Source organism: Cupressus sempervirens, chromosome 4 (assembly GCF_028749045.1).
Source record: "Cupressus sempervirens isolate cs-2001-9-10 chromosome 4, ASM2874904v1, whole genome shotgun sequence".
In the NCBI taxonomy this organism is placed as follows: domain Eukaryota; kingdom Viridiplantae; phylum Streptophyta; class Pinopsida; order Cupressales; family Cupressaceae; genus Cupressus; species Cupressus sempervirens.
In genome coordinates this window covers 123,506,003-123,530,354 of record NC_143121.1, presented here as the reverse complement: position 1 = coordinate 123,530,354, position 24,352 = coordinate 123,506,003, and the positions used below count along the sequence as shown (strand labels likewise).

Sequence of the window (24,352 nt, the reverse complement as noted above, 5' to 3'; positions counted from 1 at the left end):
TACTAAACCACTTATATGGTTTATTCTTCATTAAATTGAATATTTGGTAAGACTAGAAAACTAGTCTTTTTTGAAAGAGTTAACCTAAAAGAACATTATCCTAAGATATACATCAATCTTCTTGAGTTATTTATATGAATCAATGTCCTTTAGAGTAGAGAAAAGTGTAGATTCAACAAATTAAAAAACTTAGATATTAAAATTAGAAGGATTATATATATGTGGAAGTGATTTAGATGAACAAGCTTGTATGGATAAAGGGAAAGATCTTGTGCCTAATTCTAGAGCAACAACACACGAGATCGATGGCATTCAAAGAGTAAAGAGAACTAAATATTCATAAATGCTTAGTATAATTAATCATCAAGGTAAGCTTCTATTTCTTTTACATTTTATTTCTAAAATTAACATTCAATATTTTATTTATATAATATTCATGTGGACAACCTATTTATCTAAAATTAATATATTAATTTATTTGTTACATAAATGAAACACCTATATGCTATTTTTTAAGGAAAGTATACTTTTTTAGAGTATATTATCTAAAAAGAAATTAAAGTGCAACCTAAAAATATAATTTAGATAAAGTCTTTGAAGCAAATATTTTTTATATATAATAATTATTTAAAAAAATGTTCATTCTAAGAATTTAAAGAGGTGGCTTAAAAATATCTTTTTGATAATAAAAAATTAAATAAGTATTTCCCCACTATTAATATTATCTTTTATAGTTTTTAAAATACTTTCACATTTATAAAATCAATCAAAGTAAAATTATTTTTATTTTTATTTTTATTAAACTCCAAGCGAATCCCATAGGTTGTATGTGTAATATGAAATATTATTTGTATTTAAATTATGTTTATTAAAAGTTTTTTCTTATATTATTTTAATAAATATAATTTAAATCATAAATATTTATTATTTGTATTGTTAAATTATTTTATTTCAAGGTTTAATATTTATTAAATAAAGGTTCTCACTATTTACTAATTACAAAAATATATTAAATATAATGATAATAAAATAATATTGTATTTTATAAAGATGGTTAATTATTACATGACATTAATGTGATTGATATCAATTATATGTTGAGATTATAAAATACTTAAATGATAATTATCTTTTTCATATACAAAGATGGACTTGTAGTTATTTTTTAGTGCATGGAGGATTTTTATTTCCTTTAGGGGTTTATATATAGATTTTGAAGAGTCTGAGAGAATATTATTCTAATTTTGAGTTTGTTTCTAATTAGATATCAGTTGAGGGGATATTTGACAAAATTAACTATAATGATGTATTGATAGGACAAAAACTCCACGAGAAATAAAAGTTATAATAATTTAAAGAATATATTAATATAATAGAAAATTCATCAACCATTCATTCAATGTCTTGTTTAGGTGACTACTTTTTAGTAACCAATTATTTAGTCATTCATTTGATTATTTATTGAGTCACTTATCTTTGCATAACCTTTTAAATTTGTAAATTGGAAACTATTACTAGAATTTGATAACTTTTAGTCATGTGACTAAAAATTTTAATCACGTGGTCATTTATTTGTCAAAATTCTACTTGTGTATGTTGACCTTCCTTAATTCTTTTAATCCCCATAGAGGTATGACGAGCCCTAAGAGCATGGGAAAAAAATCTTTGGAAGCATCGTTCCTAACTTCAAGCTAGTGTAGGGGAGCCTTGATTTGACCTCCCCTGATAGTATAATTATCTACAACTTGTTTCTAATGGTAGAGATGGGCAAGTCGAAGTCACAGGTCCATATCAAATGGATTATTGGCTAAGGCCTTAGAAGAAACACAAAGATCTTTGGTAGTTGTGTCATATAAATGCTGATGGTACATGGCAAACACATTTATGTTTTGTTTTTTGACAAATTTTTTTAACTCTTTTTCAACAAGATCCATACTTTGTTTTATAAGATCAACTATAATTTTTGCTATAGGAAACATGTTATCTTGGTTAATCTCTTATAAGGAAAAATAAATCATGACGATATATGCCAAAGACACACATACAAAAGCATGCATGTAATTTTGATTGAGATTAGTTGGACTTGATTATTTGCCCCTTGTAAAATCATAGCATGTTATAGTTATTTCAGGTTACTCAATCTACATTCAAATTAATGAATACTTGAATGCCTTTAATAACCATGACAAAGCTACATGTTATATAAACATGTGTTAAGTTTACTCAGAATGATTATTTGGAAGAGGCAAGATATTTAAACTTTCAATTTAGTAATTAGAGATTATTATGGTTCATTTCCACATGTTTTAGAATTGAACAAAAGCCTAACATTTTTAAAATATGCAATAATTAAATAGAAGTGAATGCAAATATGTTATTGCATTTCTAACAAATTGAACATGGAAGCAAATAAGAAATAATGAATTAACAAATTTTAACATAATAAATAATAATTATAATTTATAAAAATTGTAAAATAGTATATATGTATATTATTTTAATATAAAATAAAGAAATATACAATATATATGCATTAATTTTAAAATTATATAGAATAATAAAATTATATACTTTATTAAATAATAAAAATAAATAAAATTTATACTACAGAAGATTTCTCAATAAAAAAAAAAAATTGGCAAAACATTATATTTATATTAATAATAACTAGTTCAAAATAGCTCCCGAGAAAAGAACCCTCATTAAATATTTTTAATAATGCTAATGGTAAAAATATTTTTAAAATAGTAATATAAACTAAATTGTTAAAAATATCTAATAAACATGCAAATCTTAAAACAATTTTTTTTTTTTTGATGAATAGTCCTTTTCTATCAAATAAATAATATACCAGTTACAATTCACAAAAAAGCGCTGGGATACAAGATCACCCCGCAAGAGTTTATATGGCCCAAGTCAGAATTAACAACTATTCATCAAGCAACTCCAAGGTTGCCAAAGCAATGCCAGCGGAGGGGGGTGATTCATCACGATCATAGAAATCCTAATCATCCCTGGGATTGGCAGACAGGCTAGGAACAATCCAGCCATCAGTGGCCATCAGTGGCCATCAACAGCATCATCAGAACCTGTCACCATCTTTTGTATCAGCTCATGGGATGAAAACAATTATATTAGATATAACAAAAAAACATTAATCAAATTATAAATTCTCTAATACATTATCGTTGATATTCCAAACGAATAAAAGACCGATACTGAGTAGGGACAGTTTCCAAAACTCTGAAACTAAAATGCACCTCCAAAAAGAGTTTAAACTCTAACGTGTTGAAATCAAAATAGCCGTTGGGAGAGTTTCAAATTAAATGCAACGGCAAAACGAATTTGAAAATCAAATATTTTGAAACCAAAATAGCCGTTACAGGGAGCGGGGTAAAGCATATCAAATAAAGATATAACCAAAGGCGGTTTATCCCTTTGAACACTGATTGTTTATTCTCTGCTAGCAATATTTTATTTTGTTTATTTGCCTCCTCTGATCAGAATAGTTGATAAGTCTTTTTTGGGTGTTGTTCTTAGTATTGTCTCTTTGCTGGTATGGCTGTTCACGCTGTTGTCTTGTTATTTCTTTTTTCTTTTTTAAACCCTTTTAAATAGGGTAGAAGCAAGGAAGCCAAAGAGAGGACACAAAAAATTATTAGGCTGTGATACGTTTGACTGACCATTAAAAGAATTTGGTCTAAGTTTCAAAATGTTGTGAGTGATAATCAATGAATTTGTTATTATCAGGATTGTCCATGGCCTGAAACCATCCATTGAAATGGGTGTGCAAATAACTAAAAGAAATGATTTGGTATGGACCTGCATTTGATGTTTTAGATTGTTTTGATGAGTATTGGTTTATTAATAACTGTCCTGATTTATTATATTGTTACTTTGAATATAAATGAATTGAAAATAGTTGTAAGCTCTCCTTCAACTGTAAGTTTTAACCGAGAGAATGGATTTATGTAGAAAATTTGGCATGAAGTATGATTATCCTTTAATTGCCATTGTCTTTGCCTTGTATTGCAGAGAAAGTGAAGGAAGATGGAGGAGTTGTATTGCAAACACAATTGCAAAAAACACCGGGGAGGAAATGAGAGAAACGGGTCAAAAAATTTCAATTATGCTGAGATATATTGCACGAAAGGAAGCCATGTCAGTTTTTCCTTCCCAATTTCTTCTATTTCTGATTTTTCCCATTTTTATTTGTTCAAGCAAAACAAAATTGCCATTTTAAATACCAAATTTCTATACTGCATAGCCTCTTTGATCAATTCCAAAATAACATGCAATTAGCTGACTTGTTTTAGATGGAATTTCACTATTTATCCCCTTGTTTGCATCTCGCCTCTTCTAAGGGCTTTGTGATTGCATGTCTTAGGAAATGCCCACTTCATGAATGATAAAGAGCAGAACCAAATACTCTCAGTATTACTAATTAATCAAATTATCTAAATTAGACCAAATACTTTCAGTATTACATAAATAGAACCAGATACTCTTAGTATTACTAATTAACCAAATTGTTTCTGCTCTCTGACCAGTACTACTAATTAACACAATACAATCGTCTGCCATCTTCTATTACTAATTCAGACTTGCTTTTCTTGATTAATACAAGAAACAGGATAGTTAGATGTATCAAATGGTCTGTAGGATGTATGACTAGAAATACTACTATATTTACATGAAATAGACATGAACCTAGCAGCCGATGTATTTTAGAAGTGTTTTCAAACTTGGTTACCTTAGAAGGATCAAGAACATTTTCAACTACAACCAGCTAAAACTGCGTCTTCTTAAATATGATTTGGATTTTAATTAACTGGATGCACACTTCCAAGATCCAACAAAAATTAGTGAATTGCTATGAAATTTACAGAGACAGCCAATATTCAGTCTGATTTTTGCGCCACTATTTTAACCAAAGATCTCAGTAAATACCAGCGCAATATGACTTGTACACTCCCTCTCAAGACTGATGAAAACAATCAACCATGCTTCCAACAAGTAAAGCCAATTACTTTATTCTATCTCCAGAAGAGCAAGCATTGTGTGAAAAGGATATAAAAGAACTTCTATCCAAAGCCATCATCAGACCCAGTAATAACCCATTCTCCTGTCATGTTATGTATGTGCCTAAACAGGATGAAAATGGCAATGTCATTCCAGAGAAAAGGTTAGTAGTTAACTATAAGCCCTTGAACGTCTGTCTACAAAATAACCAACATCCTCTTCCAAGCAAGGAGTACATTTGGAAAAGGATTCAGGGTTGTAATATCTTCAGTAAGTTTGATCTAACTAAAGGCTTTTGGCAAATCAGTCTCCAAGAGAAAGATCGATACAAAACTGCCTTCTCTGTTCCTCAAGGATTATATGAATGGAACGTCCTTCCATTCGGAATCAAAACTGCACCATCCATCTTCCAGAGCCACATGGACGGTATCTTCAGTCCATATGCAAAGTTTATGCAACCATACATTGATGATATTCTGATCTTCAGTCAAGATTATCACAGTCATATGAATCATCTAAAGCAATTCTTGACTATATGTCAAAGTAATGGATTATGTCTGAATCCTACCAAGCTGCAATGGACCACTGAAAGTTTAATATTCATCGGTACCAGAATTGAACCTAATGGCCGACTGTATCCACAGAATCATCTACTTACTGCCATTTCCAAGGTAGAAGTACGAGACAAGAAATCCCTTCAACGATTTCTTGGTATGGTCAATTACATTACTGGATACTATCACAGAATAGCTGAAGCAAGAAAGGAGCTAAATAAGCTTCTACGTAAGAATGCGCCACCTTGGACTCAGCAACATGATCAGATCATTCAGTCCATTAAAGATCAGTGTCAATAGTTCCCTCCGTTGAAGATTCCAGGAACGGGAAGAAAGATCGTTCAGACTGATGCTTCGAATGAAGCATGGGGTGCTGTCCTTCTCGAAGAAGTGCAACATGAAGGTAAAATTCGAGAAGAAGTTGTCAGGTATGAATCTGGCTCATTCAAAGGTGCTGAATTAAATTATCATAGCACACATAAAGAATTGCTTGCTATTATAAATGCTTTCACCAAATTCCAGTTGTTCATAGGTGATAAGCCATTTGTGTTAAGAAGTGATCTAAGACACTTAGCAAGCTTCTTCAAAAAAGAATCAAAGCACAAAGTCGCTCGTGGTCGCTTGTTGCGATGGGCGCAGTTCCTAGATACCTTTGAATTTGAAACTGAATATATAGAAGGTATTAAAAATGTTCTAGCAGACTTTCTCAGTAGAGAAGGCCATCATGTCAATGCTTTGAATGAAGAACAAGAGTATCAGGAATATATCCGTCCTCGAGCTAATCCAGTGGCTCAGACCTTACCTGATATTGTAACTAATCTGTATAACAGTTCATATTTTGCTCCTGATTTAACTAATCAGCAGATTCATGATGATCAAGTTCGCATGAGCATTGAAGAAGAACAAGGAAGACTCATAGAAGATCACAGAGACCAAGCTCTACAACGACTGCCACAACCAGATAGATACATTGCAGTCCCTCTAGTTCCTCCTGTTGTTCCAACTCCAGAACCTGCACAACAACAACACAATCAACGACATGTTCGTATGATTATGGAACGAAGATCTACTTACCCAATGGTGTGTAATACACGTTGGATTGCAGACACAAGGATGCTCACAAAACAGATATATGATGAACTTCGCCAAGTTCATTTTGCAGCCAGTCGACAGCTACTCACTGATTCTCTCATTATAAAATATCCCTGTCGAGAAGCAGATCCAGAAATCTCTGCTGCCATAGGCACTATTCCAACCTATGCATCCTGCTATGAATGGCCAATTGAGTTTCCTAGTAACACACATATTCCTAGTCAACATCAAAGCCAATACCACTATTTGTCCAGGCTTGATGACTTTTTTCTTGGCCTTTATCCACATGCTCATCTGCAATTCCCGTTAACTGTTAATTATGGCTACCTGTTCCATTTGCAGTTTCTGTCAGCAACGCCAACACCAATCTCCCTTGGTATATTTGCAGAATTTGGACCAACACCAGTGCAAGAAGAAAGCATTGAATTGCGCACTCTATCTTCCTTCGCAGCAAACAGAAAACCACTGCGGTTGTTCACACAGTATGAAACCATTCCAGAAGATCGTACTCCTGACATCAATAATTCTACAGCCTTTCTTCGAGTAACACGAAAATTTTTTTGGAAGGAAGAATCTATTGAAGAATGCCTCGAAAGACTTGATGCAGAACACAGACCCATGTCTGAAGACGAAAAAGAGATGAACGTGGAAGTCAGTTCTCCACGTATGCATCAATACTAACACTCATCAAGTGGGGTTGTCACTTGACGCAGGCATCTTAACCTGTGTAAGTAAAACTAAGATAAGGATGTCAGCCTTGGTAAAACTGACATCAGCCGAGTTACCCTTCTCATTCAAAAAGATGCTTTTGTAATAATACTTGTCGGTGTGTTCCTGTTCACCTCCTTTTGTGAGTGGGGGTCCTATTGCTAGATTCCTTCTGTCCTCTATCACTTTACACGTGTCCACCTCGTATGGTCGGACTTGAATCAATTGTAAAATGAAGACAATTTCTTCCATCTATATAAGGAAGATCGCTCTTCATTCTAAGACAAGAGGTCTGAGGAGTCTTAAGATAGAGAGTCTAGAAGAGTTCAGAAGTTCTCTGAAGTCGAAGTCTTTAGTATAAGTTTTGTGTAAATCTCATTCTCAGAATTTTCTTATACTCATAATCTGATATAGAGAGTATGCTCTTATCTCATCTGAGATAATCAAAAATCAGACTATCAGTGCGTGATGTATATGTAAACATTTGTAAGAGTTCCCCTGCAGATCAATGAAATATCATGTTCAAGTTTACATTCACAGCACTGTGTAAAAGTTGGTATCAGAGCCTAGTTCTTTCTTATTACTATGGTGTTTGTTTCTGCACTTGTCAATAGAGCCTCTCGTGTTTCTGTTCGGTTCTCGCGTGACGTAAGTCCTCGTTGTTGAAGCCGTGTGAAGGCATTTAGAGGCACGGAGAGTAGCGCACTTTGAACCACTCTGACAGAAAAGAGATCGAGATGGCCGATCCTTGAGATCAACAAGATGCAGACCAAACAACAGAACTAGTAAGTTTGAGTTCAGTTTTTGATTCCATACAAGATATTAATGTGGATGAAGATGTATCATAGTCTGAGGCATACTCTATGCCTACAGATAGATTTAAATTACCAGTTAAGAAATGGAGTGAGATTTACAATGATTTAGGTTTGTTAGCTTATAAGTCTAAGACAATATGTAAATTGATAGAATTACAAGTAGTAGTGAAGAATGATCAACCTCACAGCTTTATCAATCTGTTATCTAGTAAAGATATTCAGAACCTTGTTAAAAAAGTCAAGACTAAGAATGGATATAAGTATCTGCACATAGGTAGTATTGTGGCTAGAATAGAACCATTATATCATAAAGGTATACCAGCAATAGTCATGATGACTTTGCTTGATGCTAGACATAATAGGTATAGCGATATGCTCATGGGAGGCATCTCTGCACCCATGGCTGCAGGAGCCACAGCCTTTGACGTCATCCCTAACTTTGCAGTTAGCCTGTTAGATGACCATTTAGATAAGGTGATGATGTTCCAGTTTGGAATGCAGTACTTGAATATGAAGAAGGGCTCAAGAACACATGCTTTATGGTTTGCCCTTTATGGCCATTTGTTTAACACCACAGTTCCAATAGTGAAAGATCCAAGGATTGATAAAAGTCAGAATAGATATTCACTACTCTGGCAGGAAATCTGTCAACTACATATCAATTATCCACTCTTTTGGAACTTGGATATCTGTCAACTACAGCATGCGAGGTGCAGTGATCTGCGCACCCTTCGCATCTGTCTGCCAAAGTAGTGAATATCTATTCTGACTTTTATCAATCCTTGGATCTTTCACTATTGGAACTGTGGTGTTAAACAAACGGCCATAAAGGGCAAACCATAAAGCATGTGCTCTTGAGCCCTTCTTCATATTCAAGTACTGCGTTCCAAACTGGAACATCATCACCTTATCTAAATGGTCATCTAACAGGCTAACTGCAAAGTTAGGGATGATGTCAAAGGCTATGGCTCCTGCAGCCATGGGTGCAGAGATGCCTCCCATGAGCATATCGCTATACCTATTATGTCTAGCATCAAACAAAGTCATCATGACTATTGCTGGTATACCTTTGCGATATAATGGTTCTATTCCAGCCACAATACTACCTATGTGCAGATACTTATATCCATTCTTAGTCTTGGCTTGTTTAACAAGGTTCTGAATATCTTTACTAGATAACAGATTGATAAAGCTATGAGGCTGATCATTCTTCACTACTACTTGTAATTCTATCAATTTACATATTGTCTTAGACTTATAAGCTAACAAACCTAAATCACTATAAATCTCACTCCATTTTTTAACTGGTAATTTAAATCTATCTGTAGGCATAGAGTATGCCTCAGACTGTGATACATCTTCATCCACATTAATATCTTGTATGGAATCAAAAATTGAACTCAAACTTACTAGTTCTATTGTTTGGTTTGCATCTTGTTGATCTCGAGGATCGGCCATCTCGATCTCTTTTCTGTCAGAGTGGTTCGAAGTGCGCTACTCTCCCTGCCTCTAAACACCTTCACACGGCTTCAACAACGAGGATTACGTCACGCGAGAACCGAACAGAAACACGAGAAGCTCTATTGACAAGTGCAGAAACAAACACCATAGTAATAAGAAAGAACTAGGCTCTGATACCAACTTTTACACACAGCTGTGAATGTAAACTTGAACATGATATTTCATTGATCTACAGCAGAACTCTTACAAATTTTTACATATACATCACGCGCTGATAGTCTGATTTCTGATTATCTCAGATGAGATAAGAACATACTCTCTATATCAGATTATGAGTATAAGAAACTTCTGAGAATGAGATTTACACAAAACTTATACTAAAGACTTCGACTTCAGAGAACTTTTGAACTCTTCTAGACTCTCTATCTTAAGACTCCTCAGACCTCTTGTCTTAGAATGAAGAGTGATCTTCCTTATATAGATGGAAGAAATTATCTTCATTTTACAATTGATTCAAGTCCGACCATACGAGGTGGATGCGTATAAAGTGATAGAGGACAGAAGGAATCTAGCAACAGGACCCCCACTCACAAAAGGAGGTGAATAGGAACACACTGACAAGTATTATTACAAAAGCATCTTTTTGAATGAGAAGGGTAACTCGGCTGATGTCAGTTTTACCAAGGCTAACGTCCTTGTCTTAGTTTTACTTACACAGGTTAAGATGCCTGCGTCAAGTGACAACTCCACTTGATGAGTGTTAGTACTGATGCATACGTGGAGAACTGACTTCCATGTTCATCTCTTCTTCGTCTTCAGACATGGGTCTATGTTCTGCATCAAGTCTTTCGAGGCGTTCTTCAATAGATTATTCCTTCTAGAAAATTTATCATGTTACCCGAAGAAAGGCTGTAGAATTATTGATGTCAGGAGTACGATCTTATGGAATGGTTTCATACTGTGTGAACAACCACAGTGATTTTCTATTTTCTACGAAGGAAGATAGAGTGCGCAATTCAATGGTTTATTCTTGCGCTGGTGTTGGTCCAAATTCTAAAAATATACCAAGGGAGATTGGTGTTGGCATTGCTGTTAACAGTTAACAGGAATTGCAGATGAGCATGTGGATAAAGGCCAAGGAAAAAGTCATCAAGCCTGGACAAATAGTGGTATTGGCTTTGATGTTGACTAAGAATATGTGTGTTACTAGGAAACTCAATTGGCCATTCATAGCAGGATGCATAGGTTGGAATAGTGCCTATGGTAGTAGAGATTTCTGGATCTGCTTCTCGACAGTGATATTTTATAATGAGAGAATCAGTGAGTAGCTGTCGATTGGCTGCAAAATGAACTTGGCGAAGTTCATCATATATCTATTTTGTGAGCATCCTTGTGTCTGCAATCCAACATGTATTACACACCATTGGGTAAGTAGATCTTCGTTCCATAATCATACGAACATGTCGTTGATTGTGTTTTTGTTGTGCAGGTTCTAGAGTTGGAACAACAGGAGGAACTAGAGGGACTGCAATGTATCTATCTGGTTGTGGCATTCGTTGTAGAGCTTGGTCTCTGTGATCTTCCATGAGTCTTCCTCGTTCTTCTTCAATGCTCATGCGAACTTGACCATCATGAATCTGCTGATTAGTTAAATCAGGAGCAAAATATGAACTGTTATACAGATTAGTTACAATATTAGGTAAGGTCTAAGCCACTGGATTAGCTCGAGGACAGATATATTCCTGATACTCTTGTTCTTCATTCAAAGCATTGACATGATGGCCTTCTCTACTGAGAAAGTCTGCTAGAACATTTTTAATACCTTCTATATATTCAGTTTCAAATTCAAAGGTATCTAGGAACTGCGCCCATCGCAACAAGCGACCACGAGCGACTTTGTGCTTTGATTTTTTTTTAAGAAGCTTGCTAAGTGTCTTAGATCACTTCTTAACATAAATGGCTTATCACCTATGAACAACTAGAATTTGGTGAAAGCATTTATAACAGCAAGCAATTCTTTATGTGTGCTATGATAATTTAATTCAACACCTTTGAATGAGCCAGATTCATACCTGACAACTTCTTCTCAGATTTTACCTTCATGTTGCACTTCTTCAAGAAGGACAGCACCCCATGCTTCATTCGAAGCATCAGTCTGAATGATCTTTCTTCCCATTCCTGGAATCTTCAACGGAGGGAGCTGTTGACACTAATCTTTAATGGACTGAATGATCTAATCATGCTGCTGAGTCCAAGGTGGCGCATTCTTACGTAGAAGCTTATTCAGCTCCTTTCTTGCTTCAGCTATTCTGTGATAGTATCCAGCAATGTAATTGACCATACCAAGAAATCATTGAAGGGATTTCTTGTCTCGTACTTCTACCTTTGAAATGGCAGTAAGTAGATGATTCTGTGGATACAGTCGGCCATTAGGTTCAATTCTGGTATCCATGAATATTAAACTTTCAGTGCACCATTGCAGCTTGTTAGGATTCAGACATAATCCATTACTTTGACATATAGTCAAGAACTGCTTTAGATGATTCATATGACTGTGATAATCTTGACTGAAGATCAGAATATCATCAATGTATGGTTGTATAAATTTTGCATATGGATTGAAGATATAGTACATGTGGCTCTGGAAGATAGATGGTGTAGTTTTGATTCCGAATGGAAGGACGTTCCATTCATATAATCCTTGAGGAACAGAGAAGGCAGTTTTGTATCGATCTTTCTCTTGGAGACTGATTTGCCAAAAGCCTTTAGTTAGATCAAACTTACTGAAGATATTACAACCCTGAATCCTTTTCCAAATGTAATCCTTGCTTGGAAGAGGATGTTGGTTATTTTGTAGACAGACATTCAAGGGCTTATAGTTAACTACTAACCTTTTCTCTAGAATGACATTGCCATTTTCATCCTGTTTAGGCACATACATAACATGACAGGAGAATGGGCTATTACTGGGTCTGATGATGGCTTTGGATAGAAGTTCTTTTATATCCTTTTCACACAATGCTTGCTCTTCTGGAGATAGAATAAAGTAATTGGCTTTACTTGTTGGAAGCATTGGTTGATTGTTTTCATCAGTCTTGAGAGGGAGTGTACAAGTCATATTGCCCTAGTATTTACTGAGATCTTTGGTTAAAATAGTGGCGCAAAAATCAGATTGAATATTGGCTTATTAGCTCAGTTGGTTAGAGCATCGTGCTAATAATGCGAAGGCTGTAGGTTCGAGACCTGCATAGGCCATTTTGAACCACAGATTTAGAGCTCCTACATGGGTTATGGTTCAGAATGGATTAGAATCAATTCTATGTAGCCAGTTATTTAAACCATGTCGTTTTGGCATAATAATAAGCAATTGCACCAAATTTTTGCTTCACCATGGCCAAATGATAGGTTTTCCTGTCCCTTCTCACCAATCAGGAATGGCACTGTTATTGCAATGGGTATTTAACAATGCTTTGGATTACCAAAGATTTAGAAGAGAAGTATAGAAATACAAGTTGAAATCTGAACTACAAGAAGATATTTGAAAGCATTTCATTATTCTTCTATGATTTATGGGGAATAAAACACAAATATTTGCATAATTGGAAGAATTGTACAGTGTTTTCAACTTATAGTTGGGACTATGAACACCACGCTGTCCAGCTCTAACAAAATTGTTATTGCATAAGAACATAAAATGAATTTAAACCACACCGTGGGTTTCTATTAATAATATTGAAAGCTTTGTGTTTCCTTTTTAATTCACATTCACTCAACTATGAATGTGAATTAAAAGAGTATTATATTGATACTGAGAACAACGGAAATTACAATTCACATATACATCATGCGCTGACAGTTTGATTTCTAATTTTCTCAATGAGAAAAGAGCATACTCTCTATGTTAGACTGATGTCTGATTGTTGCACAAGACTGCTATGGACCAATCTAGGACTAGACTTACTTAGACTCACTAAAAGATCCACTCAACTCACTTTACCTATACTGAAGGAAGCCCTTCCTTATATAGATGAAGAGGCTCTGCTTCAATACATATTTCTTTGGAATCTGACCATAGGAGGTGAACACGTGGATAGTACTTTCAGCAGAAAGCAATCCCAAATAGGACCTCCACTAAGGAAAAGGAGGTGAACAGTAATATGGGATAAGAACACACCGACAACTTTATTACAAGAGCATCTTTTTTATCACGAGAAGGCTAACTCGACAGGTGTCAGTTTTAACATGGTTGACAGCCATGTCTCAGATTTACTCACAAAGGTTGAGATGCCTTCATCAAGTAACAACCCCACTTGATAGGTTTAGTAACCATGACTATGTGGTGAATTGATTTTTCAATTCATATAGTCTTCATCTTCGGTGCTTGGTGATGCTAGTCTGTTGGCTTCTTCAAGCTGTTCCAAGCGGTCTTCGATGGAATCTTCTTTCCAAAATATTCATCTCGTAACTCAGATGAATGCAGTAGAGTTACTCACATCTGGTGTGTGGTTTTCTAGAATGGTTTCAAACTGTGTAAATAACCATAATGGTTTTTTGATAGCCACAAAATATGATAGTGTGCGAAGCTCGATAGTATCTTCTTGTGACAGAGCTGGACCATAAGATGAAAAGATTCCATTGGAGATGGGTGTTGGTGTCATGGCTAGGAACTGTAAATGGAACAGATAACCATAATTAATGGTTAATGGATACTGTGAGTGTGCATGAGGGTAAAGTCCTAGAAAGAACTCATCAATCCTAGAAAGATAATGAAACTGATTTCTATGTTGATTAGGAATGTGAGTGTTACTGAGGAATTCTATGGGCCATTCATAAGATGAGGCATAAGTGTCTATAGGACCTATAGCAGGAGAGATTTTAGGATCAACTTCTTGGCATGGATACTTGGCTCTTAATGAATCTGTAAGAAGCTATCGGTTGGCTGCAAAGTGATACTGGCGGAGCTCATCATAGATTTGCTTAGTGAGCAACTGAGTATCAGCAATCCAGGGAGTATTGCACACCATCGTATATGTTTCTTTTCATTTCATTATCATTTGAACATTGTGTTGATTTTGTTGTGCTACAGGTTTAGGAGCTGGAGGTACAAACCATACTAGTACAAGCTGATCAGGTTGTTGGAGAAGAACAATGTTTTGATCACGATGATCTTTTGCAAGTCGTCCTTGATCTTCTTCGATACTCATTCTGATCTAGTCTTGGTGAACCTATTGATCAATCAATCCAGGATGGAAATAGATACTATTAAAAAGATTAGTAACAATATCAGGAAGAGTTTGAGCAATGGGATTAGCTCTTGGACGTATATACTCATTATATTCCTGATCTTCTGTGAGAGCATTCACATAGTATCCTTCACGACTGAGGAAGTCGGCGAGGACATTCTTCACACCTTCTACATACTCTGTTTCAAAATCAAAGGTGTCGAGAAATTGTGCCCATCATAATAGGCGGCCTCGAGGAACCTTATGCTTTGATTCCTTCTTAAAGAAACTTGCCAAGTGACATAAATCACTTTGAAGAAGGAAAGGCTTGTCACCAATAAAGAGCTGAAACTTACTGAAAGCATTGATGACTACTAATAATTCTTTGTGTGTACTGTGGTAGTTCAATTTTGATCCTTTAAAGGAACCAGATTCATATCTTATCACTTCTTCTTTGATTTTTCCATTTTGTTCAACCTACTCTATCAGCACAGCACCCCATGCCTCATTACCGGCATCAGTTTGGACAATCTTCTTACCTGATCCAGGAATTCTTAATGGTGGGAGCTATTGGCATTGATCTTTTATCTGTTGGATAATTTGATCATGATCCTTTGTCCATGGTGGTGCACTCTTTCGAAGAAGCTTATTCAATTCTTTTCGAGCTTTTGCTATCTTCTGGTAGTAGCCTACAATGTAATTGACTAGGCCAAGAAATTGTTACAAAGATTTCTTATCCTTTACTTTAACCTTATTAATGGCAAAAAGTAAATGTGATTGAGGATATAGGCGTCCATTTGGTTCAATCCGTGTAGCTATGAAGATCAAGCTTTCTGTACACAAGTGTAACTTTGTTGGATTGAGGCAAAGACCATGGCTTTGACAGATATTGGGGAATTGCTTTAGATGACTCATGTGGCTGGTATAGTCTTGACTGAAGACTAGGATGTCATCTATGTATGGTTGAATGAACTTTGAATAAGGAGAAAATATCCGATCCATATGACTTTGGAATATGGACGGAGTTGTTTTGATGCCAAAGGGCAATACATTCCATTCATACAAGCTTTGAGGTATAGAAAAGGTTGTCTTATATCTGTCTAACTCTCGTACTGAGATTTGCCAGAAATCTTTTGTTAAATCAAATTTACTGAAGATATTATATCCTTGAATTCGTTGCCAGATGTAGTCTTTATTTGACAATGGATGTTGATTATTAACTAGACAGACATTCAGGGACTTGTAGTTTACCACTAACCTTTTTTCAGCAATTTCATTCCCATTTTCATCTTGCTTGGGAATATACATGACATGACATGAAAAGGGACTTGCACTTGGGCGAATAATCTTCTTCTCAAGAAGTTCAGCTATATCCTTTTCACATAATTCTTGTTCTTCTTTAGAAAGGATGAAGTAGTTGGCTTTACTATGAGGAACCATTATCTGACCATTCTCATCCTTTTTCAATGGTAGCACACATTCCATCTGTCGCTTATATTTAGTTAGATCCTTGGTTAAGACAGTGGATGCAAAATTGGCCAATATCTTTCATTATCCGACAGTATTAATCATTTGTTCGTATTATCCATCTTTCATTATCTTTCATTATCTTATGAAGCGTGGTGGGCCGACATTATTAATCATTCTCTTTATCTGCCACAACTCACCAGATCTCTGGTACTGCACAAACCTTGACAACCACAACACAAACGATAGCAAAGAAAATCTCAACTATAGAACAGACTAGCACTCAGATTCGTTACCAATAGCTAGCTGACACCCAAAGTGTCCATCAAACCCTGATGTCTGTAAAAGACCAAGTTGAGAATGTCATTTGTGATAAGTTAAGTTCTTTACCACAAAGTAGCTCAACCCCTACTCGCCCTTTTAGCAATTTTCCAAGCTCGCAGGCTGATCAGCAGCATTTACGCTCACTCCATACTGGTAAAGCACTAGTCTTGCATGTACCTCCTCCTAAACCACAAGAATATGATTCCAAGACTGGTACATGGAAACAAGTATATATGGTATCACAAGATCCATATGATCAGCTCTATGCTTTCAATGAGAATGTACCTACGTACATCAATTTGGATACCTATGATCAAGTGAAAAATAAGGCTACTCTAGATGCACTAAGGACATGGATGGATAATGCCATCTATGCAGCCAATATGACATCAGATCAAGCAATCAGAAAAGGATTAAATATACTGACAGGCATCGCACGTAGTGCTTGGATAGTCTGCCAATAGACTATAAGGATGATCTGATACAAGCTGGTGTTACCACAGTAAGCAATGCATTGTATAGAATGTTTATTGGTCAACACAACAATGAGCAACGTTCAGCCTTAAAGAAATTTAAGGAAAATAGAATTTGTGATATGAGTGAGTTAGATGAATACTGCAGTGACCAGTACACTAACTTCTACAGATCAGGCCAGACTAACAATAATGTCTGGATGTATAATACTTTCCTTGATGGATTTTCTTTGCAACTTCAATCTTATTATAGAGAAAAGATTCTTTTCAGCATTATGAACACACCAAAAATGTCTATCAATGATGTTACATTTCCTCAACTGTGTCAGTTCATAAAAGAGATAAATAGTGACTTATGCAGTGAAAAGCAAAACAGAAAGAAAAAGAAAGAAGTTTTGCTATACCTGAAGGCAGGTCTCTGCCATTGTCAATCGATATCCTATGGCTGTGAAAAACATAAGAAGAAACATAAGTCCTATAAGTCTTACAGATCCAATAAGGATTATGAGAAATCTTTTCCGAGATATAGAAAAGGAAAGAAATGCAAAGTGTTTCTAAGAAGAAAGGAAAAGGTAAGGAAAAAAGATTTTAAGCCTATATGCTACATCTGCAAAGGATCTCATTATGCAAATAAATGTCCTAATCGCCAAAAGAAAGGTAAAAGAGTTAGAGCTTTGCAATCTGTCAATATGCTAGATGAACTAGTCACAATAGTTACAGATGGCTCCTACTCAGATGATCTCTATATTGAAGACTGTTCCTCTGATAGTAATGATGAGATAATGCAAGTCATGCATTTAAGAATATTAGAATAGGAACATGCCTCTGACTTTGATGAAGATTTCTTCTCACCTAATGACGAAGAACAATCAAAAGTTTCTTTCTATTGTAATATGTATCATCATTCAGATTGAATTCCAGATCAACGCCGATCTTTGACACAGATCAACCCAAATTAGTTGAATCTTACTCCTGAACAAGAACTTGAAAGGATTCAAGCAAGGAGTAATCAACTGCTCAAGCGAAAAGAAGATTTTCTCACGCCCTATCAATTTGAGCAGATCAGAAAAGAGTTAGCATCTCTAGAAGATCAAAGAAACAGAATTCTCCTGCAAGAGCAAGAAGTAGTCTTGCCTCTATATGATGAAGATGCACCTAGAAGTATGTCCACTTCACATGGATATACCCATAACCCACAGGGTCAACAAGCCTTTGCCAAGGCTTCGAGAAAAGAATGGTTATCTCAGCGCCTCGCCTTCCTCTACCAGGCTAAAGCTGATATTTTCAGAGAAATTAATCAAGTTCAAAAGGAACTCAAAGAATATGAAAGTAGTTCTAGTTCTCTCAGTGCATTCGACAAACTACTACTTGAGTCTGAACAAAGCCAAGCTACAACTGCTGGTGAAGAAGGAACAGAAGAATTCACAGAACAAGATGTGTCCTATCTGCATTCAACAGAAGAACCAAATCAAGCTTTTGGTTACCAAAAAGGTATGCAAAATCCCTGTCCAACATTTTTTCTCACAGTTAAACTAACGGGATTAAAAGATTACCATTTGTGTGCTCTCTTAGATTCTGTTAGATTCTAGTGCTGACTATAATCTAGCCAGAAAAGAAGCTTTTCCTCTAAATTGTTGGATACCTACACAAACCAGTATTCATTCTATTACACATTCCAATAATCCTATTAGGTTTCAAGCACACATCCCTATCTAGTTTGCTTCCAAAACTTGTATTGTAACATTTCTCCAGTTTCCTATTGAACAATATGATTGTATAATAGGCAGTCAAACTCTCCAGCAATGGTCTCCCTACACTGTAGGCCACCAAGGTACTTACATTGATTTTTAATTTGGACGAGTTTCTCAAATCAATGAATTTTGTGTCTATTCTCCTAAGCTATCCTTTCCACAGCTTTCCAAGCCTATTCCTCCACAGTCACATGTCTGGTTAGCCATGCAATCTCTTCCCACCCGGGGGGAATTAGCAAATATTCAAGCCAATTTTGCATCTACTATCTTAACCAAGGATCTAACTAAATATAAGCGACAGATGGAATGTGTGCTACCATTGAAAAAGGATGAGAATGGTCAGATAATGGTTCCTCATAGTAAAGCCAACTACTTCATCCTTTCTAAAGAAGAACAAGAATTATGTGAAAAGGATATAGCTAAACTTCTTGAGAAGAAGATTATTCGCCCAAGTGCAAGTCCCTTTTCATGTCATGTCATGTATATTCCCAACCAAGATGAAAACAGGAATGAAATTGCTGAAAAAAGGTTAGTGGTAAACTACAAGTCCCTAAATGTCTATCTGGTTAATAATCAACATCCATTGCCAAACAAAGACTACATCTGGCAATGAATTCAAGGATGTAATATCTTCAGTAAATTTGATTTAACAAAAGGTTTTTGGCAAATCTCAGTACGAGAGTCAGACAGATATAAGACAGCCTTTTCTGTACCTCAAGGCTTGTATGAATGGAATGTATTGCCCTTTGGCATCAAAACAGCTCCATCCATATTCCAAAGTCATATGGATCGAATATTTTCTCCTTATTCAAAGTTCATTCAACCATACATAGATGACATCCAGTCAAGACTATACCAGCCACATGAGTCATCTAAAGCAATTCCTCAATATCTGTCAAAGCCATGGTCTTTGCCTCAATCCAAAAAAGTTACACTGGTGTACAGAAAGCTTGATCTTCATAGGTACACGAATTGAACCAAATGGACGCATGTATCCTCAATCACATTTACTTTCTGCCATTAATAAGGTTGAAGTAAAGGATAAGAAATCTTTGCAATGATTTCTTGGCCTAGTCAATTACATTGCAGGCTACTACCAGAAGATAGCAAAAGCTCGAAAAGAATTGAATAAGCTTCCCTGAAAGAGTGCACCACCATGGACAAAGGATCATGATCAAATTATCCAACAGATAAAGGATCAATGCCAACAGCTCCCACCATTAAGAATTCCTAGATCAGGTAAGAAGATTGTCCAAACTGATGCCAGTAATGAGGCATTGGGTGCTGTGTTGATAGAGCAGGTTGAAAAAAATAGAAAAATCAAAGAAGAAGTGGTAAGATATGAATCTAGTTCCTTTAAAGGATCGGAGTTGAACTACTACTAATACACACAAAGAATTGTTAGCAGTCATCAATGCTTTCAGTAAGTTTTAGCTCTTTATTGGTGACAAGCCTTTCCTTCTTCGAAGTGATTTACATCACTTGGCAAGTTTCTTTAAGAAGGAATCAAAGCATAAGGTTGCTCGAGGCCGCTTGTTACAATGGGCACAGTTTCTCGACACCTTTGATTTCGAAACAGTGTATGTAGAAGATGTGAAGAATGTCCTCGCCGACTTCCTCAGTCGGTGAAGGATACCATGTGAATGCTCTCATTCAGAAAATCAGAAATCAGACTGTCAGTGCGTGATGTATATGTGAATTGTAATTTCCGCTATTCTCAATATCAATATAATGCTCTTTTAATTCACATTCACAGCTGAGTGCAAAAGTTGGTATCAAATCCATGTTCTTTCTTGTTATACCCTTTGTTTGATTCTACAATTGGATATAGTGCTTCTTGTGTTTCTGTCTGGTCTCTAGCGTGAAGTAAGTCCTCGTGTTGAAGCCGTGTGAAGGCATGTTAGAGGCAAGGAAGGTAGCACACTTTTGACCAACATACAGAAAAGAGATCGAGATGGCCGATCATCCAGATCAACAATCTATAGATCAAACATCGAAATTAGTAAGTTTGAGCTCCGTTTTTTATTCTATTCAAGATGTTAATGTTGAAGAAGATGTTGCACAATCTGAAGCATATTCTATGCCCAATGAAAGATTTAAGTTACCTATTAAGAAATGGAATGAGATCTATAGTGATCTAGGACTATTAGCGTATAAGTCTAAAACTATCTGTAAACTAATAGAATTACAAGTTGTAGTTAAGAACGACCAACCTCATAGTTTCATTAATCTCTTGTCTGGAAAGGATATACAAAACCTAGTCAAATAGGCTAAGACAAAAAATGGTTACAAGTACTTACACATAGGAAGTATAGTGGCCGGAATTGAACCTCTGTATCGGAAAGGAATTCCTGCAACTGTCATGATGACATTGCTAGATGTAAGACATAACCGATACTACAATATGTTGATGGGAGGAATCTCTGCTCCCATGGCCGTTGGTGCCACAATGTTTGATGTCATCCCTAATTTTGCTGTTAGTTTGTTGGATGATCATCTAGATAAGGTTTTAATGTTTCAATTCGGCACCCAGTACTTGAACATGAAGAAAGGGTCTAGAACTCATGCCTTTTGGTTTGCTCTATATGGTCGTCTATTCAATACAACTATTCTTGTTGTTAAAGATCCTAGAGTTGATAAGTCTCAGAACAGATATTTTCTATTGTGGCAAATAGATGCTAAAGGTGCATAGATCACTGCACCTCGCATGCTTCAATTAATAGATGTCCAAGTGCCCAGAGAATGGATAGCTGACATGAAGGTGTTAAGACAATTAAAAGGTCCAAGTAATATGACCACAATAGCTAATGTACAGGAAGATTATAACCAAGCTAGAATTTCGTTTGCTTCATCGTAGACTTCATCCTCTGCTTCTACTCCTGCTCGTCAACCCTTGACAAGTAGTGTGTCCTATATCAACCCATCTTCTGTACCACCAATGAGTCATCAACCTTCAATGCCTCCTTTGAGAACACCTTCAGTGTCTCCTCCAGTAGATCCAACTCTCCTACCACATTCACAAATTACAATTTCAAATCCTCTTGCTACTCCTTATGAACATCCGCAATTTATGGAGTTAGATAATGGTGAAATGCAATGTACAAATTGTTCCTTTGTTAGACCTAGAATTGTTAGGATGTTACTGTCTGGTCAACAGACCTCTTTTGATCAAGATTGACTATAGTCTCCTGAAGTCCCAACATTTCATGACTTCCTGTTACAGTTTGCTGATGAAAAATATAGTATCCCTTGCTGGCCTCAACATGTTATCACCTCTAGTCAACCAGATGCTCCTACCGAGATTAAGATGCTTAACTATGCTAACCTTTGCATCCAAAAGGCCTTGCCTGTCCAACAAAACCAAATGCAAAAGCTTGTCCAAATGGAACTCGTTGCTCAGCAAGCCACTGCCAGCACTAATGCCAATTTCCATATTGTTATTGCGTCCCTGCAATCTCTTGAGTCTCGACTCTCTCAGTAGTTTGCTACACAAATGCAGTCTGATATTACTAGTTTGCACTATAATTATCAGAGTTTTTTGCACTTCTAGCGAAGCGTGATGGGCTGACAGTATTAATCGTTTGTCCTCTTTATCCACCACAACTCACCAGATCTCTAGTACTGCACAAACCTTGACAACCACAACACAAATGATAGCAAAGAAAATCTCAACTATAGAACAGACTAGCACACAGATTCGTTCCCAACAACTAGCTGACACCCAAAGTGTCCATCAAACCCTGATGTTTGTAAAAGACCAAGTTGAGAATGTCATTTCTAATAAGTTAAGTTCTTTACCACAAAATAGCTCAGCCCCTGCTCGCCCTTTTAGCAATTTTCCAAGCTCACAAGCTAATCACCAGCGTTTACGCTCACTCCATACTGGTGAAGCACTAGTCTTTCATGTACCTCCTCCTAAACCACAAGAGTATGATCCCAAGACTGGTACATGGAAACAAGTAAATATGGTATTGCAAGATCCATATGATCACCTCTATGCTTTCAAGAGAGTGTACCTCTATACATCAATTTGGACACCTATGATCAAGTGAAAAATAAGGCTACTCTAGATGCACTAAGGACATGGATGGATAATGCCATCTATGCAGCCAATATGACATCAGATCAAGCAATCAGAAAAGGATTGAATGCCCTGACAGGAATCGCGCGTAGTGCGTGGGATAGTCTGCCAACAAACTATAAGGATGATCTGATACAAGCTGGTGTTACCACAGTAAGCAGTGCATTGTATAGAATGTTTGTCGGTCAACACGACAATGAGCAATGTGCAGCCTTAAAGAAATTTAAAGAAAATAGAATTTGTGATATGAGTAAGTTAGATGAATACTGCAATGACCAGTACACTAACTTCTACAAATCAGGCCAGACTAACAATAATGTCTGGATGTATAATAATTTCCTTGATGGATTTCCTTTCCAACTTCAGTCTTATTATAGAGAAAAGATTCTTTTCAGCATTATGAACACACCAGAAATGTCTATCAATGATGTTACATTTCCTCAACTATGTCAGTTCATAAAAGAGATAAATAGTGACTTATGCAGTGAAAAGAAAAACACAAAGAAAAAGAAAGAAGTTTTTCCATACCTGAAGGCAAGCCTCTGCCATTGTCAATCGACATCCTATGGCTGTGAAAAACATAAGAAGAAACATAAGTCCTATAAGTCTTATAGACCCAATAAGGATTATGAGAAATCTTTTTCGAGATATAGAAAAGGAAAGAAATGCAAAGTGTTTCTAAGAAGAAAGGAAAAGGTAAGGAAAAAGGATTTTACCTGTATGCTACATCAGCAAAGGATCTCATTATGCAAATAAATGTCCTGATCGCCAAAAGAAAGGTAAAAGAGTTAGAGCTTTGCAATCTGTCAATATGCTAGATGAACCAGTCACAATAGTTACAGATGGCTCTAACTCGGATGATCTCTATATTGAAGACTATTCCTCTGATAGTAATGATGAGATAATGCAAGTCATGCATTTAAGAATATCAGAACAGGAACATGCCTCTGACTCTGATGAAGATTTCTTCTCACCTGATGATGAAGAACAATTAGAAGTTTCTTTCTATTGTAATATGTATCATCATTCAGACCAAATTCTAGATCAACGTTGATCTTTAACACAGATCAACCCAAATTTGTTAAAGCTTACTCCTGAACAAGAACTTGAAAGGATTCAAGCAAGGAGTAATCAACTGCTCAAGCGAAAAGAAGATTTTCTCATGCCCTATCAATTTGAGCAGATCAAAAAAGAGTTAGCATCTCTAGAAGATCAAAGAAATAGAATTCTCCTGCAAGAGCAAGAAGTAGTCTTGCCTCTATATGATGAAGATGCACCTGGAAGTATGTCCACTTCACATGGATGTACCCATAACCCACAGGGTCAGCAAGCCTTTGCCAAGGCTTCGAGAAAAGAATGGTTATCTCAGCGCCTCACCTTCC

At 36.0% G+C, this 24,352-nt stretch overlaps 1 protein-coding gene and 1 non-coding gene across 2 annotated transcripts; one reads left to right on the top strand and one right to left on the bottom strand.

The window, feature by feature from the left end:
• Nucleotides 1-8,887: 8,887 nt before the first annotated feature.
• LOC149560240 (uncharacterized) lies at nucleotides 8,888-9,649 on the bottom strand. The gene has a single exon (XM_089827584.1). The coding sequence runs from the start codon at nucleotides 9,647-9,649 to the stop codon at nucleotides 8,888-8,890; it is 762 nt and encodes a 253-aa protein (XP_089683710.1).
• Nucleotides 9,650-12,833: 3,184 nt separating this feature from the next.
• TRNAI-AAU (transfer RNA isoleucine (anticodon AAU)) lies at nucleotides 12,834-12,907 on the top strand. The gene has a single exon. It is a non-coding gene; the product is annotated as a tRNA-Ile (tRNA).
• The last annotated feature ends 11,445 nt before the right edge of the window (nucleotides 12,908-24,352 follow it).